General features: G+C 38.7%; 4 protein-coding genes across 5 annotated transcripts in view; 1 reads left to right on the forward strand and 3 right to left on the reverse strand.

The window, feature by feature from the left end:
• LOC104741664 (obg-like ATPase 1) lies at positions 923-4576 on the reverse strand. The gene is made up of 12 exons (XM_010462560.2): positions 4382-4576; positions 3856-4023; positions 3621-3744; positions 3207-3298; positions 2991-3089; positions 2778-2891; positions 2538-2602; positions 2280-2396; positions 2062-2137; positions 1770-1862; positions 1424-1474; positions 923-1240 (listed from the first exon to the last, which is right to left on the reverse strand). Exons 1-12 carry the CDS (start codon positions 4466-4468, stop codon positions 1142-1144), a joined length of 1185 nt encoding a protein of 394 aa, XP_010460862.1. The 5' UTR covers positions 4469-4576; the 3' UTR covers positions 923-1141.
• LOC104741665 (RNA polymerase I-specific transcription initiation factor RRN3-like) lies at positions 4812-8837 on the reverse strand. Of its 2 annotated transcripts, XM_019235315.1 has the most exons (17): positions 8611-8837; positions 8280-8399; positions 8105-8185; positions 7954-8025; positions 7764-7835; positions 7449-7667; positions 7241-7357; positions 7060-7164; positions 6808-6933; positions 6642-6710; positions 6424-6530; positions 6238-6321; positions 6071-6158; positions 5751-5864; positions 5464-5648; positions 5271-5272; positions 4812-5213 (listed from the first exon to the last, which is right to left on the reverse strand). In XM_019235315.1, exons 2-17 carry the CDS (start codon positions 8394-8396, stop codon positions 4933-4935), a joined length of 1839 nt encoding a protein of 612 aa, XP_019090860.1. In that variant the 5' UTR covers positions 8397-8399; positions 8611-8837; the 3' UTR covers positions 4812-4932. The 2 variants fall into 2 exon arrangements, with proteins under 2 accessions (XP_019090860.1, XP_010460863.1); XM_010462561.1 differs by lacking the exon at positions 5271-5272 and having other exon boundaries at positions 5040-5213.
• On the reverse strand, positions 8998-13026 carry LOC104741667 (subtilisin-like protease SBT2.1). The gene is made up of 10 exons (XM_010462563.2): positions 12496-13026; positions 12061-12193; positions 11552-11949; positions 11374-11469; positions 11225-11297; positions 10847-11129; positions 10434-10759; positions 10078-10348; positions 9710-9991; positions 8998-9607 (listed from the first exon to the last, which is right to left on the reverse strand). Exons 1-10 carry the CDS (start codon positions 12714-12716, stop codon positions 9186-9188), a joined length of 2505 nt encoding a protein of 834 aa, XP_010460865.1. The 5' UTR covers positions 12717-13026; the 3' UTR covers positions 8998-9185.
• Positions 14235-18126, forward strand: part of LOC104741668 (pentatricopeptide repeat-containing protein At1g30610, chloroplastic-like) — a 4625-nt gene continuing 733 nt past the window's right edge. The window contains exons 1-8 of the mRNA XM_010462564.2: positions 14235-15691; positions 15886-16077; positions 16218-16299; positions 16384-16575; positions 16668-16781; positions 16865-16955; positions 17049-17206; positions 17292-17723. Of these exons, the coding sequence (XP_010460866.1) occupies positions 14286-15691; positions 15886-16077; positions 16218-16299; positions 16384-16575; positions 16668-16781; positions 16865-16955; positions 17049-17206; positions 17292-17723 (2667 nt within the window). The 5' untranslated portion in view covers positions 14235-14285. The remainder of the gene's footprint in view (positions 15692-15885; positions 16078-16217; positions 16300-16383; positions 16576-16667; positions 16782-16864; positions 16956-17048; positions 17207-17291; positions 17724-18126) is intronic.

Below are 18126 nucleotides of genomic sequence, written 5' to 3' on the forward strand. Positions count from 1 at the left end.
AAGATGTCTGATTTTGGGCTGTCGAAAGCTGGACCGTCCATGGACCATACTCATGTCAGTACAGCTGTGAAAGGAAGTTTCGGGTATCTTGATCCTGAGTACTTTAGAAGGCAACAGTTGACAGAGAAGTCAGATGTTTACTCTTTTGGTGTTGTGTTGTTCGAAGCTGTTTGTGCTCGAGCTGTTATAAACCCGACTTTGCCTAAAGACCAGATCAACCTTGCGGAATGGGCTTTAAGCTGGCAAAAACAGAGATCTCTCGAGTCCATCATCGACCCAAATCTGAGGGGAATCTATAGTCCTGAATCGTTGGAGAAGTACGGGGAGATAGCAGAGAAGTGCTTAGCAGATGAAGGGAAGAACAGGCCAATGATGGGAGAAGTATTGTGGAGCTTGGAGTATGTTTTGCAGCTTCATGAAGCTTGGCTGCGCAAACAGAATGGAGAAAACTCGTTTTCGAGCAGCCAAGCTTTAGAAGAAACGCCAGAGAGCTTTACTCTTCAAGCTTGTTCCAATCAAGATTCCTCAGAAACTGAAAAGAGCCAAACAGGATCAACTCTTCACAACTTAGCGTAGAAGAAGCAATTGGTTTGACCAACGCCAAAATAATTCTTTTGTTCTTTTGTTTTAATTTGTTATATGATATTTCTATTCATGAGCTCTTAGTAATGGAGCTTGTAATATCGTGACATTTGCAAATATAATTATTCTTTAAGGTATTGATTTTGTTTCTCATTTTCTCCATTTGTTTCCTTTTAGTCTCTGAACGAGAACGATGATAGTAGACTGGTTGGTTTGTATGATTAATTGATTTGGGTTTCTTCAACGCATTCCACTTTCAACAGAAGATACATGTGCCCTACATCACAGACAGTTTTGAAAAAGTGGAGAAAACTTATTTAAAGAGTTGTAAACGATATAGTAGGCTTAATGCTCTGTCTCAAGGTAAAAGACATGTCTTAGCTAAGCTGAAAAGTAAAAGGAACAACCGAACAAGAGTTACAAAATACTTTTTTTGTTTGGTAAGGCCACTCAAAAACTGTAACTTTCAGAACAGAAAATACAGTTCGGTTCCTCTCTCGGAACTGGATAAAGCTTTCAGATCCAGAGAGAATACCGCGAATAGGTAGACAGATGGGTCTCATTTCTTCCCACCACCAGAAACATTGAACTTGAAGAAAATGATATCCCCGTCCTGAACAACATATGTTTTCCCCTCCTGTCTGTACTTTCCTGCAGCCTGCATTAGTTGAAAGGATGGTAAATTAGACTAAAGTGTTAACGCAGTGAACCATATAGAATTTTCATCAACAAGCGATAAATTTAACCATGCCATCTTCAACCAGGATTATATCACATGATGGAGAATTTCCTTAACACTTTCATGTCTGTTTTAAGAGGAAAAGGAGTTATAGACAAGTACCTTGACTGCAGGTTCATTGCCGAGTTCCTTGAGATCCTCGAATTTCATGACCTGTGATATAACAACAATAGAATAAATCACATCGAATTTCAAGTAGAAAAATCAGGTAAACAATTTATTTGTTTCTGAAATTGGTGAGTCTATATATGGTTTGTATTAGGTTTCTGCTTTGATATCCACAGGTCTGCATAGATCCAAACCGTTACTAGTAAATCAATACAAAGATAAATTTGAAAATATAATAAAGAATTTATAAACTATTTAATATAACAAATCATCAAAACGCCGAGGGAAATGGATATAAAATAATGAATTGACCAAGATTCAAGAGAAACGAGAAGGCAACCTCAGCACAAATAAATCCTCTCTCAAAATCAGTATGAATGGCCCCAGCAGCTTGTGGAGCCTTTGACTGCCGTCGGATTTGCCAGCATTTAACCTGAAAATCAAAATATCATTGATAGATGTATTTATAAACTGACAAATTCCAGCAAATGTACCTTACTTGACACTTTACACTGACCACACACTATAGAAAAATATAGAAATATAATGCTTCGAAGAACATAACAGAGAAATAGAAATTAAAGTACGGGGTGAAGCCGTGTAAGTTACTAGTAAAGTGGAATTGTTAATACCTCATCAGGCCCTGCTGTAAAGAAATATATGAGGTTAATGGCTGAAAATCCAGTTTTGATGATCCTCGGAAGAGCACTGTCACAGCAGAAATGACCATTAGATTCAATTTAACAGGTTCATGAAGAAAATCATCTTCATGAGCAACTATTCCTTTCCAGGAAGGCATATCAGCAAGATCCTTTCAAAATCATCTTAATGACATTCTTTTATTACTAACCTTTGCAGTTTGTTCTCCTCACAATACTTTGCTGCTTCATCTGGGGGCATATCAGCAAGAGTCCTTTCAAAAACGCCACTGAAAGGAATCATAGTATCACCACCGTGTTCTTGAACCCTACATAACGATGAAACATTTAGTTAGGAGAAGTAAGTAAATGTGTCAGCACACAGCCATAAAGAAACTTTTGCAGCAACAGAGAGGAAAATTTTTTTTACTTATTATTTAACATAGTTTGTGAAGGGTATATATTAGTACCAGGCATGAATCTTCGGCAAGAACTTGTTTTTCTTCCTCTGGTAGTCTCTCTCATTCATATTAATCTGTAAATTAAATTTGAGGAGCAATCAGTTATCACAACAAACAACTTGCCTTTATAATTCTTACGCTGAGATGAGACATTTAGTTGAAACAAACATGAAAACCTAGGGATCCGAAAACAGTACAAAAAATAGAAACGATAGTTACAAAAAGAGATCAATATTCAAGACTACTCACCAAGTAAACAACGGGCTTTGCAGAAAGCAATTGGAAAGTGTTCAAAATCTCGATATCAGCTGTTTTCCAGTCCCCAAAACGGACATCTTTTCCATCTTCCAGCCAAGCTTTTACCTATACCAGAGAGGTACAGTCATTTTTCGGCCAATAAATAGTTAATGACCAATAACATTCCCAGAACAAGACTGCATGGTTGTCAAGTCATAAGCATACCTTTTGCAAGAGCTCAAGTTCTATTTTTAGCTGCTTGTCATTGCTCCTCTTCATGCTCTTCTCGACATCATCAATCTTCTTTCCAACGAATTCAATATCCTAAAGTTCCACCAAAGAATTCAGTATGAAACCAAAACAACAATGGATGAATGAATAACAACATGGATTTCACGAGTTCAGAGATATCCCAGTCAATCTGTTAGAGATTTCGTTTACCTTTAGCCGCAACTCTTCAGTAATGGTCTCCAAATCTCTAACAGGATCAACGATATCATCGACATGGATGATATCAGCATCTTCAAAAGCACCTGCATATGTTCAATCAAAAAGTCACTCACCACAATAGAATTGCCAAGATATATATTATTATCAACAACCATAATAAAAATATATATATCTATAGTTCAGGAACAGATACACAGAAGATGCATTTGAGAGGAAAACATAAACTAACTATTGCAATGGCCCTAAGGTAGCAAATGAGAAGAAAAAAATACAAAAGTTTTTAACCAGTCTCTCCTTTAGGAACTCAATACAGAAGAAGCAGCATGTGCAGTCCAATTTCAACCATGCATCACACTAAAAACTAAGGTGGCACTAAGAGAAAGGAAGAAAGAGGGAAAATCATACGTAAAACGTGGAAGATTCCATCAACAGCACGAATATGGGACAAGAAGTTGTTTCCAAGTCCCTGTCCTTCATGAGCTCCTCTAACAAGCCCAGCAATGTCATGAATTTCCAAGAAAGCTGGAACCTGGAGGTATTCACCATAGACAGAAGTCAACATGCCCCATTCATGGGAGTAAATTCAGGTAGTAAAATCTCTTGCGTATCAGTAAGTCATGAACTAAAGTTACAAACTTACCTCACTCTTTGGCTTTAACGTTTGGCAAAGCCAATCGAACCTCTCATCAGGGATATTCACACGTGCCTCATTAGGCTCAATGGTACAAAAGGGGAAATTCTCAGCTGGAATTGAAAGCTTTGTAAGAGTGTTGAACAGAGTAGATTTCCCAACATTTGGCAATCCAACCTGTGCGATGCCACAAACAAACAAACAAAAACCATGGTGAGTTACACAAGCCATGATTCTTAACATCATCATCATATCAAGCATGAATTGTAATCAACCTTAATCAGTGTATCAAAGAAGCAATATCTTAATCAGTGACAGACACAACGAAACTAACAATATACTCATGCAATCACTCCTCTGTATGAGTTAATAGATCTCCACCAAGCAAAACTCAGAAGAAATAATAAAAAAAAAACACACTTTTTATGGATGAAAAAAGTATTGCGATGAGCAAATCTTGTATTCACCACTCGAAATGAATCAACTTGGATTCTAATGAAAAAAAGCAAAGATGAAGAGAGAGATGAAGAATTACAATTCCGATCTTGAGGTGAGAAGAGAAACGGCCAAGAATAGGCCTCTCTACGGGACCTGCATCCTTAGCTTTGCCTTTCGGAGGCATCTTTTTCTCAAAAAGTGCCGAGAGCTTGAAAGTGAAGCGAAGCTGAGAGATAGATTCTCTTAGGGTTTTTGCTGAATTAAACAAAGTAGAAGAAGAGAGAGCTACTACAAGAGAACGCCGATGAGGTTAAAGTGAGAGATTGGGTCACCTGGTTCAAGGACCGGTCTAAATCGGTGGGACATTTACCGGTTCACCTCGAACCATTGCGTGACATTTACAAAAATTAAGTGCTAGCTACTACAATTAACCAATTGTGGACAAAAGTAAACCAAATTGAACCCAAAACCGAGTAAATCAAAGGCCATTTCAGCTTATAATTGAACCAAATTAAGTTAGGTAACCGTATCAAAAGATTAATTAATAATTAGTTTGAGTTAAACCAATACTTCGTAAAGATGTTCTTCAAAAATTTTCTACAAAACCATTTGAGATAATTTAACTTCTTTTATTCCCTCTTCTCTCCACTAGATTAAGAAGGATGCAGGAGGACTAGTGGATGGTCTGATTCTTGAAGGCATCTTCAAGAGCCTCTCTGTTTCTCGCATGAAAGAGTATTTAGGAGGTATAGACATCTCCTCCTCCTTATCAAGTTCAACGTTATCTTCGCAGTCCTCCTCTTTATCAAGTTCAACGTTATCTTCGCAGTCCTCCTCAGTCTCTGCATCTTCATTCACTATGACCTCATCATCTTCGTAATAAGTCGTTTTCACCTTTGACCAGAAGTTTGAAGTGCCGGGAGATAGATCTTCAAGAATTGACAAGAAAAAAACGTGTGAGAAAGAGAGTAAAACCCATGCAATGCAACTACTTTGATTTTATCATATAGAAACATAATTCTCAATGACTTTAATGTCATTTAAATACTGCAATTAAGATATATGCACTAGAATTTGCATCAAATTCATCCAGTGAGTCAAGAAACTTGTATAAGATTCTCATATTCATTTGTATTCACTTCGGAAGAGAAAAATATATCAAAAGTAAAGAGAGTAAACCTGCTAGACTTTTTCAACAAGCACAGGCTTAACGGGAAGAATGTGTCAAGCCTTTCAAAGCCACCAAAAGCACGAGAGAGCTCAGACTTCTGTAGGTCATCGAAATTGAAGGCTTCTGAGACAACAAACAGACCACCAGTTTTCGCTTGTTTAAGGAACTCGGAAACTACAGACGGAAGGCACACCTGTTCACAAACAAAACGAAAGGTTCAGCTTAATGCATGGGAGTTAAGACCACTTAAAATAACAGTTGAGTTATGACAAGAAAATCATTAAGTGTTAGTCACCATCAATGGGTTTAGTTTGTGACATAAAATTGACTCCAATGGTGTAAGCAGCGACTGAAAGCGAGGAATGTCCAGGATGGATCTCATACGGAAACATAGGACATACAAGATTGCCTACAATCACAGAAAAGTAACAACTTTAAGTGATGCATGACATAATAAGCATATGATCCCAAACGCAGATAAGCTTCTGGTAACGGTAAAAATATTAACAAGGGTTAATAACTAGAGAAGGGTTAATAACTAGAGACGTCAAATATTAAACAGAAGATTTCTTATGCAATAAAAAGTCATAAGATGGTCGTAAACTTGGACTATACCTGACATCCAGAATAGAACACTTGGTGTGCTTTTGGCTTCATACCATCTTTGCATGTTCTGCAATATTCCGCACACTCGTCCACCAATCTAGGATTTCAGCAAAAGTGAAACTTGAATCAGATCAAACAATTACATTTTTTCCGGTTTTAACAATCTCTCTTTGTATCTTTTCAACATGCTAGCAACAAAAGAAGGAGGCAAAAACTTTCCACGAGACAAGTAGCTAGCTAGATAAGACACTGCCCTCATCCTGTTAAAGTACAGGGAGAAAACAAAAGCATATACAAGTGGTGATTAGAAAGAGTATTATCATGCAGAGTAATCTTTACCACAAAGAATAAGATGAACTCGCCTATTAAGTTGAGTTTTGTTGCTGGAGAGATATATTTCCAACAGCTTACTGGCAAATTTTACACCACAATTTTCAGGATCTAGCGAGCATGCATAGAACATCAGAAACTGCAGATGTAAGTAAAGTAAAGTGAGTCTAATGCCGAGAATCAACTAGAGTGCTACAAAGCCTACAATGACGAACTTTATAGTATGTAAGGTGATAGCTTTATTTCCTACCTGTAAAAAATTTGTTTTGCACGTGTTCAGAATATAGTTCTCAAACGACTCAAAGAGGATTTCAAAAACCTACGTCAAAATGAAAAACAGAACCACCAAAAGATTAATTAATCTACCACAAAGGAAAGAAAAAAATATGTTGATGAAGTACCATCAGGTGCCATACCTCATCCAAACGACCAGAGTTTTGACAGAATTTGAGATGTTTAAAAGATCGGTCCATCAATTCGTCCAACAGATCAGAGACTACATTTCCATGTGAAGTATTTTGATATAGAGCCCCCAGTGGAAACTGTAAAAAGGTATCAAATTTATAAATGATGGCTTCACCAGGAAAGCAGAGGTCATGTCCAACATTTCACAGTTAAAAAAATGGCATCTTGTAATCTAGCAACTCTGCATAGATAGCAAAAATGACCTCGTCTCCTTCAATCATAGTGCTTTCAACTGCCTCTTCAAGTTCCATATCAAACATGCCTCTATTAGAGTCATCTTGGAAAATATCATCCGATCCAATTTCCAACTACAAAGATGCTTTAGCATATCATTCACTCACTTAACTTACTGGCAACATTTGTATAAAAATCAAATCTACTTACATCCAAATCTCGCAACCTCTCCATCACCACCATAAAAATCATGCTGCCAACAAATTTTCCGATTGGGCTACTCTCCAACTTCAACAGGTTATCCACATATGTCAATGTCACTATCAACTACAAGAAAAATAAGATAGTTCTCAATTTTTTTACCGCCGATATAAACTCACTGTTACATTGTCTATATTTTAACCCAAAAAAAACTTACAGAGTCCTGGTCCTTAATGTGAATTTTAGGCATTCTCTGCGCAAGTATAGGCGCTAATTTCGAGGGAGCAAGAGGAATTAGATAAGAAATCTTGTGAAGGGCTTCATGCACCCGCAAACGAACTTCCTGCTTCTTTTCATCCGTCACAGAAGGAGGTGGAATGAAATTACTTACGAGCATATTCAAACAAAGGTCCAGATATTTTCCACTAGTAACGGCCTAATGATGGGAAAGCAACAAAAGCACAAAATGTTAATCTCTTCAACTAGATTATATATATTCATTGAAATGAGGGGTAGCTGCTGAGCTGTGTACCAGTGATATAATTAGGTTCACCAATGCATCCATAACGTTAGGTCTGTGATTCCACAAGCTCATTGTAAAAATCTATTCACAATAAATGGGATTAAATTCAGAGGATGGGTAGAGAAGGCCCTGTCTCAAACAACGATTAAAATTATATGAATTCAACTATAAGCTCATGCAAAAAAAAAAAGAACTTTACAGTAGAAAGAAGATCTCTATGGTGAACTACATCTATGCAAGCAACAGACCCTGATAGAACTTTCAAGAGTGTCTGCAAAACGAAGATATTTTTTAGCAACGACAAACTCAAAACAAGAATTGATTGTATATAAGGAAGGAAAAGAACACACCTCTAGCTGCACCACTGCATCGAAATCAGAATATTTAGGGTACATCATTCCAATAAGCTGAGTATAATGGTCGGTGTCCCCCTGGATTTGAGAAATGAAAACACTTTTAAAGAACACAAACACGCATTTATATACATTGTGTGCTTGTAAGAATCAACATCTCTGCAATACTCACATTTTGGACAGATGCAAGCGCTTTTCTAACGGCATGCACCAACTGTATGTCACTATATTCAGTGTTGTCCACAGGATTTGAGCAGAAAGGAACACTCAGAACTTCTTGTGCTCCCATTATCTACGAACGAAAAGAAAAAATGTCCTTAAATTTCACCTACTCATGAACATAAGTTACATTACAATCCATCACAATGCGCAGACTAGAAAAGTAAATAGATTTTACAAATGGGGATAACGAATCCTAACAATTTGCTTGTAAGCCAGGAAACGAACGCCTGGTGTTGAAATCGAAAACCAAATTCCACTTTAAAAAGGTTTAGACAACTCACAACGATGATCAATTGTACTCGCTCTGCTTCACTTTAGCTACGCAGCCTCAGGTACCAGAAGATAGCAAATTTCGCCAAAATTTCAAAAATTTATTCGAAACCCGGGAGAGAGGAGAGGGAAAACGTTAGAGGGTTAAGCTTGTATTTCAAAAATTTCGCCAAACGACGTCTTCTTCTCTGTTTGGGCTAAGGAGGCAGAGGAAGAACAACAGAGAAAGTTCGATGGATCCGCGAAACCCTCGAAATAACTTTTTAACTCTTCTTTATATATTTAAAGCTAATGACGAAAATACCCCGTGTATTTGTATTGGACCTTTTTATATTCAGTGTTTGTTACTCCCGGAAACAAAGCTCAAGATTCAACAAGAAAACCTCTTCAGAAACAAGAATCAAAAAGAGTGGATTAGATTTAATTCAGCCAACTTAATCATTCCAAACACATTTACAAACTACAAAATCTCTCTAACGCTTTTTAAACAATGCACAAAAACATACATTAACTAATCTCCAAAACAATATCAACCTCTTTCAAGTTTTTGTTTCATCATCACACTAAAAAAACTCTGCATATAACATCAGACAGCAATCTTGTAGATGACTGCCACCGGAATGTTAACAACGTGACCTCTATCTCCAAACAGCCCAATTCTCCCAAAACTCGCCATCGAAACATTCTTCATTGCTCCAAGGACAATACTCAAGACCCGTGTCTGCCCGTTTCCGATTGTAAACTTGGCAGGTGAGACCTTAACCGAGACTGAGTCCGGTGCCTTCCAACCGACTGTATATGTTTCGTTTGTAGCCGTGGTTGCTATGTTAGTGACCCATCTTAGGACGGTTCTTGTACCAACGAGCTTAGCTATTGTAACTGAGGGTAGGTTCAAGTCAGAGGCTGCAAGGGAGGAGTTGTACGCCGAGCAGCTTTCACCAGTGTAATTGAGAACAACCGGAGATGATCCGTCGATGCCACAGAGAAACTTCATGTATTCATTGTAACCTACATTTGCAGCAACACTTCATATCAGTTGTTGATCTCTTATTATATGCTCTCAAGGTAAAGACAAAAACTGAGCATTGGGTTGTTCAAGAAAGCATTTACCTATGTCAAAAATCAAGCCAGGGTCAAGAGCTGCAGTTGCATTGACGAATCCGCTACCCATATCGAAAGGTGTTGCAGGGGACTGACTAATGTCAGGGTTTAGGACAGTGCGTTGTGCCATTATATGCTGACCCTTTCTGTCTGATAGAGAAGCTGTTGTTGAAAGTGCGGATGCAATGGCTGCAGGAGTGAAATGTGGGAACTTCTGCTTGATGAGCGCCGCAATACCCGTTACATGTGGAGCAGACATGCTTGTCCCCGATTCCATAGCGAAACGCTCACCTAGATATTGCCAATATAAGAGCTCAAAAAGACTACTAGAAACACAGAATGGGATATCTTATAAGGAGAAATGAGAATATGTGTACCTTGGAAATCAGTTGTACCAATGCCAAGAGGACTCCAAGCACCCCATATAGCGTTTCCAGGAGCTACTAAGTTGGGTTTCATTATATCAGCATCAACGAAAGAATCATCTTCAGGGTCAGGTCCCCTAGCAGAGAAGTACATGACCTTAGGAGATGTAATGCCATAGGTAGGCTTCATACCACCAACAATTCTTGCAACAGATGCAGATCCAACAATTTTGCCTGAACCATTTTCCCTCAACAGAGAAGAATTGTAGTACCGGAGTAAAGCCTGCATGTAGACCATAGGAAGAGCTAAGTTACAGTCATGTTAGAAATGTAATAGACTACTTCACATTTTAAAATTTTGAGTATACCTGAGAATCTTGTGGAGAGGAGATTAGAATTCCCGGGATATCCATTGGAGTTGAAGTCATCTGAAAACCAGCGGCGGAAGGATCTATATAGAAGACAAGGCCTGCTGCTGTTAAGTTCTTAGCTGTTATTAAGGCTTGTTTGATGGTTGAGACACCTAATATGAACCGGACGGTATAACTGCAGACAAGGATCTTGCCCTGCACCAGCTTCTGATCAAAGCTACTTGAATCTTGGCATTCCCCAACATATATAGCATCCATAACAGTTGTACCATTGCGAAGCGCATGTGTAGCTAAAATAAGTTTGTGCATTGTTCTTGTACCAGCTAAGTGAAAAAATGAGAAACGGTAAGGTCAGGTCGAGGAAGATATCAAGAAAGAAAAAGCAAATCTGTAAACAAAGATGGACTTACATGCAAGTCCAACTCCAGGAACAGTGACATTATTTCCAAGGATTATCGAGTTAGTATATATTCTATCATGAGATGTAGCCCCTACTGTGAAGATCCATGGACTGAAGGAAGACATGCTCTTAGGAGCTGGTCCTGTGTTTCCAGCTGCTTGCACTACAAAGATCCCAGCTTTCACAGCTGAAAACAATGCCATATCGATCGGGTTGAAGAATGTAGCAATACCAGGAGGACGTCTATTTGGTGTGATTGATAGGTTTATTATGTCAACTCCATCTTGAGCCGCCTGGAAAAGAAAACATCCATAACCATGTCAACTATATTATATAAAAAAAAACGCTTCATCAAATTTTGTCTTACAAAGGTAACATTTTTAGTTACCTGATCTATGGCTGCAATGATATCTGCAGCGAATCCTCCAAACCTCTTATACAATGCCTTGTAAACAGCAATACTAACAAGAAAAGACAAGGCTTTAATTTTCAACGAGTTGTCTCCAAAGTGAATATCATTTTGTGGTATTGACTTACTGAGCACGAGGAGCCATCCCGCTAGCATTTCCAAGGTGATGACCCGCAACTACCACCGGGATCCCGTGATTCCCAGCTGCAACAGAAGCTGTGTGCCTGAACAAATCAACCAATATCAGACTTAACCATTTGGCAGTTAATTAGTTAACCAGCATCTGAGTGGGTTGTATACACTTACGTGCCATGCCCTTCACCATCAAATGGTGAAGCATCGTCCTGAGTTGAATTCAAGACTCCTCTACTGAGAGCAGATTCAGCGAAATGGCGTGCTCCAATGAGTTTCCTATTGCATGAACCGGGAGGGAAACCAATGGTAACTTCGCAGACACCAGTAAACCGAGGAGGGATCGAATATGTATGCCCCAAGATTTTGTCACTGAAACTAGGATGACTGGGATCAATTCCAGTATCAATAAACCCTATCACTACTCCTTCCCCTGCATACTCATAACCTCCATCACGAAGCCAAGCTCCACGAGGCAAACCTAAGAACTGCGGTGTATGAGTAGTTGCTTTCTCAACCGAAAAATCCAAAACCACATTCTCCACTTCTTCCCTAGCCGCAAGTCTATCAGCCTAAAGAAGAAAAAAAACCCGGTTTGCAAACTCATGAGCTCAAAACAATGAACAAACACTAACATTTAGGCTTTAGACATTCATATATTGATTCTAAGACAATGTGAGTACCTGTTTTTGGGTAAGAACAGCTGAAAACCCATTAATGAGATAGTGGTAGCTGTACAGCTTAAGATAATTTTCCTTTCTCAATGCTTTTCTCAACAACGAGTCATGAACTCTAATAATAGAAGCACTTCGGTTCCTATATGTATAAACAAAGAGATTAGGATCATCAATTAGAGCATAAAGGTTCCAGCTTGGAGCACAAATTCAACAGGCATGCCTTTATATCCGTTTGAGACTTTCAGGAAAAGACCAAAGACATAAAGAGACAAGTAATCTGGGACCCAAAATTGACGAATTTTCAACATATGTCGGCCTATGAAGATTAAGAACAAAAAAGACCAAACCCTCCCGCAAAAAATCAACAGCGATTCCACGAAATTTTGATAAAGATTGAAACTTTGAAGAGTAAAAAAGAGAAAGTAACTTTTGTTTACATACAATGTTCTGTAAATTTGGGATGAAGAAGAAGCGGTAAGGCTGTGTCTGGAGCTACTCGTCGATTCTCTGCCGGAAGAATGAACAGATGGACGGTCCTTGAGAGTGACAATGTAAACAGCAGAAGAAGCGGCTGCGTTTTGGTCAGAGTCATCCAAACAAAACACAGAGGACGAAACCAAACAGAGCAGAAACACAAAACGCACTAGGTACGACTCATCCATGACTCTTTTAAGCTGAAATTCTCAGAAGAAAAAGATGAAAAGAGTGGAAATTGCAGATACCCATTAGAGCTCCATGGGAGTAGACTCAGTAGAGAAGCGTATCTCAGAAGAAGCAGAGAAGAGAGAGAAAGAGTTAAGAGAAGAGGGTTTTAGAGAGTACAATGGTCTCAGAGTACTTTTGGCTGGAAGAAGGAAGAAAAAAGCGGTTCTCGGTTTCTGAATGTTTTTATTATTAATGCAAACTGCAAAGATCGGTGGAAGACTTTTAACTTCTTCTCACTTGTAGTTTCTTATTGTTTCCAAGTGTGTTTATGCTTTATAATGCATCTGTGTAGCACCCCAACTTACTCTACTAATATACTATATAAAAAATGATCATCTTTGTTGTCTTTTATTTCATTTTTGGTCCATTCAATATTCATCATTCTCAAGTGTTTTTATATGAAACAATTATAGATATATTCATTTATTTGGCACACATACACACAAGTAGGAGAAAAAAAAACGAAATTCCAAAACCCCACTTCTTGTTGATTTGCACAATTGTGTACTACATTAATCAAAAGGTTGCGTTTTGATGTCCTGCTTAATGGGTTATAAAACAAGTGAAAGTGTTCATATCTAAAAAGTTTGAGTCTTTTGGTACTTTAAATTCTTTGGTTTGTCTTTTATCTTTTAGGTGACGTTTTGTTGTATTTTCCAACGGTAAGATATTCTATGAGAAGTCGCTTTATTCTCTCCTTAACAAAGCATCCGTGACCCTTCTTTGACCATTTTCGGCCACTACACCAAAGCCAATGGCACCGTAACGGATTTATCTAGAACGATTAAGACCAAAATATGCATCCTTCGGCAGTCGGCAGCATATGAACAAATAAAAACAAAGATTTAAGTTTTGTGACTTTTGTCTTAATGATCTGCGACAACGATCGAGAATAAGCTGTGTGACCTTTAATTCTAGAAACACACACATGAGATGAGGAAAAAAAAGCTATAAAGCAATGATTTTCACCACATCAAAAGAAGTAGGTCCAACTTATACTTTTTAACCTTTTAATTAACACGAGTCATGACTCATTAGACTCGCTTTACATCATTGTTTTAACCGTTGAAACCCCTTTTCTTAGCGAGAACATAATGGATTCTATAGTCACTAATTCACCATCATCTTCTGTTTTGGTTTTCAACTCATATCAACACCTAAAAAAGTCACTTCTTTTATGGTATATAATTGCTTTCGTTCACTAGCATTGGATCATTCACCCTTGTAATGGGAAACACAAAGATGGTTGAAAGACAAGAACAGTTGATTAAGCCAATGAACATAAATAAAATATGAAACTTTAACAAATGTAAGAATTTGAGATACAAAAAGATAACGCCCAGTAATAGACATGTATCCCGTTTCCTTCTAAATTTAAAACTACGCGGCGTTAGTGATTGAGTATACAGAAACGTCACGTAGTTTTATTTGTCAAGCCACGTCGGACGTTGACGATAGCCGATAAGGGTTCAACGACACGGTTGCCTTCTGATAAAATCAGTTGAGCTTTAGTGAAGATTACAAAAATGGCGGTGATGGTTTCGACGAATGCCTTCGTAAAGGCTTCGTTTTTAGATGAAAGTCGGAATTTTTGCTTGAAACCGATGTTTCCTCAGCCGTCCTACTATAATTGCCGACAAGTCGTTCGTCTGAAATCGAAGACAAAGGTAATGTTCTGCTTGAACTTGAACACGAAGGAGGTAGGTTTGCAAAAACCTGGTGATGGAGGTTTTGAATTCAAACCCAGTTTTGATCAGTACCTGCAAGTAATGGAATCGGTTAAAACAGCGAGGAAGAGGAAGAAATTGGACAGATTAAAAGTTGAGGATGACGATGGTGGAGGTGGGAAGGGTGATAGTGTTGATTCGGATGTGAAAGGTGAGAGTTCCAGGAGGAGATACTCAAGGCAGGAGATGGTAAGTGAAGAACGTAATGAGAGAGGTGTTAATAGGAATGAAGAAAGTGGAATTCATAGAGTAATCAAAGATGTGAAATGGAGTAAGAGTGGTGAATCTTCAGTGACTGTGACAGAAGATGAGGGCTTTAGGAGAAGGTACTCCAAGCAGGAGTATCATCGTTCCTCTGGTACATCGAGAGGGATTGAGAGAGGTTCTAAAGTTGATGAACTGGATCTTGTTGTTGAACAAAGGAGAGTTCAGAGAATAGGCAAAGATGTAGGATGGAGTAAGAGTGGTGAATCTTCAGTGACTGGGACACAAGATGATAACTTTAGGAGAAAGTACTCTAAGCAGGAGTATCACCGTTCCTCTGATACATCGAGAGGGACTGAGAGAGGTTCCAAAGTTGGCGAATTGGATCTTGTTGTTGAAGAAAGGAGAGCTCAGAGAATAACCAAAGATGCAAGATGGATTAAGAGTAGTGAATCTTCAGTGGCTGCGCAAGAAGATGATAGTTTCAGGGGAAGGTACTCTAAGCAGGAGTATCACCGTTCCTCTGGTACATCGAGAGAGATTGAGAGAGGGTCTAAAGTTGGTGAATTGGATCTTGTTGTTGAAGAAAGGAGAGTTCAGAGAATAGCCAAAGATGCAAAATGGACTAGGAGTGGTGAATCTTTAGTGACTGTGTCAGAAGGTGAGAGTTTCAGGAGACAGAATCCAAAGCAGGAGATGGTGAGGTATCAGCGTTTTCATGATACATCGAGAGGGATCGAGAGAAGTTCTAAAGGAGATGGACTGGATCTCTTTGCTGAAGAAAGGCGAATTGAGAGATTAGCCAACGAGAGGCATGAATTGAGAAGTAGCAAATTGAGTAGAACCAGGAGCATTGGTGCTAAAGGAGATAATGATGATGATAGCTTGTTTGCCAATGAAACTCCTGCCTTTAAGTTTTCCGATGAGTCCAGTGACATAGTGGACAAGCCAGCTACTTCACGAGTCGAAATGGAAGACAGAATCGAGAAGTTAGCAAAAGTGTATGTGTTTATGCTATTATCTAGATTTGGTTCAAGTTCTTAGAGTACATAGAAGATAAAACGTAGGATGTACATAATGAATTTTCAGTTGGTTATGTGCTACTGTACATGAAATTAGGGAGTGAGATTAGTACATTTCTCATGCAATTATCACATTCAGCTGAACTTTATGTTAAGGAAGTTTATTTCGCTAGGTTGAATGGTGCAGACATCAATATGCCTGAGTGGCTGTTTTCCAAGGCGATTCGGAGTGCAAAAATCAGATATACGGATTTCACTGTAATGAGACTGATCCACTTTCTAGGAAAACTAGGAAACTGGAGACGAGTTCTTCAAGTCATCGAGTGGATTCAAAGGCAAGACCGTTACAAATCGAACAAGCTAAGGTAAATATATTACTGACTATTCTAAATGTGAGCTGTGGATATATTGCATTGGTAGCCCATTTGATTTCACATATCAAAGTCCAGAATCTCTTTTCAAAGACGTAAAACTGACCCAAAAAAAATTACCATTTTGGATCCAGAATCGTCTATACAACTGCACTAAACGTTCTTGGTAAATCAAGAAGGCCTGTGGAAGCTCTCAATGTATTCCACGCTATGCTGGTATAATAACCCTTGTGCCATGCTTGTATGTGTTTTTCTTGCTTTTGATTTAGTCTGAGTTAATCTTTTTGCTTTCTTCGCCAGTTACAAATTTCATCATATCCGGATATGGTAGCATACCGTTCAATTGCAGTCACACTTGGACAAGCTGGGCATATCAAGGAACTCTTCCATGTGATTGACGTAATGCGATCTCCACCTAAAAAGAAATTCAAGCCAACAACACTTGAAAAATGGGATCCTCGGCTTGAACCAGACGTTGTTGTTTATAATGCGGTCAGTAATTTATAGTAATATATATAGCCTACGCTTGTTCTCGGAAACGTAAAGTCACCCGACTGATGTGAATGCTGGACATCTAACCACAGGTGCTCAATGCATGTGTTCAACGAAAGCAATGGGAAGGAGCATTCTGGGTCTTGCAACAGTTGAAGCAACGAGGGCAAAAACCTTCTCCTGTAACCTATGGCCTCGTCATGGAGGTGAAAATATTTCTTCTTCTCATAACAATCAATATTGCATATCAACACTATTGAGTTGTGGATTTGTATTTTTGTCTAAACAGGTGATGTTAGCATGTGAGAAGTACAATTTAGTTCATGAATTCTTCAGGAAGATGCAGAAATCTTCTATCCCTAATGCTCTAGCATATAGAGGTATTTTTTGTGAAATCTTTGTTGTCCTTTTCCTTTAGATTATTAGTATTTGAATTCCCTTACTGAAGAGTGACCATTTGTACTTGTGATCAGTTCTTGTTAATACTCTATGGAAAGAAGGTAAAACCGATGAGGCCATACATACGGTTGAGGATATGGAAAGCCATGGTATTGTTGGATCAGCTGCTCTCTACTACGACCTTGCTCGCTGTCTTTGTAGCGCAGGACGGTGTAGTGAAGGGCTTGATATGGTAATTTTTGTTTGTAAATCCTTAGTTAAGCTTATGGAGAATTTGAGTTAAAAAGCTGATCTTGATTATACCAATCCAATGTCAGCTTAATAAGATATGTAGAGTTGCAAATAAACCTCTCGTGGTGACTTACACTGGCCTGATCCAAGCATGCATCGACTCGGGAAACGCCAAGAATGCAGCTTACATCTTCGATCACATGAAGAAGGTCTGCAGCCCGAACCTGGTCACTTGCAACATAATGCTTAAAGGTTATCTACAAGGCGGGTTGTTTGAAGAAGCGAGGGAACTTTTCCAGAAGATGTCAGAAGACGGAAATCATATAGAAAGCAGCTCAGATTTCGAATCAAGAGTATTGCCAGACACGTACACGTTCAACACAATGCTAGACGCGTGTGCTGAACAAGAAAAGTGGGATGATTTTGGTTATGCCTATAGGGAGATGTTGCGTCACGGATACCATTTCAATGCGAAACGCCATCTCAGAATTGTACTTGAAGCGAGCAGAGCAGGAAAGGTAAAAAAAACAAACCAAAATGAGACAAGTTGAAGCATTTTGACTTATGTTATCATCTTGTCTGATCAACCTCTCACTTGTGTGTCTGTTTGTGATCAGGAGGAAGTGATGGAAGCAACATGGGAACACATGAGACGAAATAAAAGAATCCCGCCATCACCTCTAATTAAAGAAAGATTCCTTAGGAAACTCGAGAAAGGCGATCATATGTCGGCTATATCATCTCTTGCTGACCTTAGTGGCAAAATTGAGGAGACAGAGTTACGTGCATTTTCAACTTCAGCATGGTCTAGGGTCTTGTCCCGGTTTGAGCAAGATTCAGTTTTGAGGTTAATGGACGATGTGAACAGACGCTTGGGTTCGAGAAGTGAGTCTTCGGATTCAATTTTGGGGAATCTATTGA

Source organism: Camelina sativa, chromosome 14 (assembly GCF_000633955.1).
Source record: "Camelina sativa cultivar DH55 chromosome 14, Cs, whole genome shotgun sequence".
NCBI lineage: Eukaryota > Viridiplantae > Streptophyta > Magnoliopsida > Brassicales > Brassicaceae > Camelina > Camelina sativa.

What these genes read in the sequence shown, in the direction of transcription:
- LOC104741664 (XM_010462560.2), bottom strand. Translation starts at nt 4,468, where the DNA reads ATGCCTCCGAAAGGCAAAGCTAAGGATGCAGGTCCCGTAGAGAGGCCT. An exon ending in GAGGAGAACAAACTGCAAAG is followed by an intron (nt 2,138 to 2,279) that starts GTTAGTAATAAA and finishes CTGCTGTGACAG; the next exon opens with TGCTCTTCCGAGGATCATCA. An exon ending in GAGGATTTATTTGTGCTGAG is followed by an intron (nt 1,475 to 1,769) that starts GTTGCCTTCTCG and finishes GTTATATCACAG; the next exon opens with GTCATGAAATTCGAGGATCT.
- LOC104741667 (XM_010462563.2), bottom strand. Translation starts at nt 12,716, where the DNA reads ATGGATGAGTCGTACCTAGTGCGTTTTGTGTTTCTGCTCTGTTTGGTT. An exon ending in CTGTTCTTACCCAAAAACAG is followed by an intron (nt 11,950 to 12,060) that starts GTACTCACATTG and finishes TTTCTTCTTTAG; the next exon opens with GCTGATAGACTTGCGGCTAG. An exon ending in TCCTGGAGTTGGACTTGCAT is followed by an intron (nt 10,760 to 10,846) that starts GTAAGTCCATCT and finishes TTTTTCACTTAG; the next exon opens with CTGGTACAAGAACAATGCAC.
- LOC104741665 (XM_019235315.1), bottom strand. Translation starts at nt 8,396, where the DNA reads ATGGGAGCACAAGAAGTTCTGAGTGTTCCTTTCTGCTCAAATCCTGTG. An exon ending in ATAGAGATCTTCTTTCTACT is followed by an intron (nt 7,836 to 7,953) that starts GTAAAGTTCTTT and finishes TATTGTGAATAG; the next exon opens with ATTTTTACAATGAGCTTGTG. An exon ending in GTTGCTAGCATGTTGAAAAG is followed by an intron (nt 6,159 to 6,237) that starts ATACAAAGAGAG and finishes CTGAAATCCTAG; the next exon opens with ATTGGTGGACGAGTGTGCGG.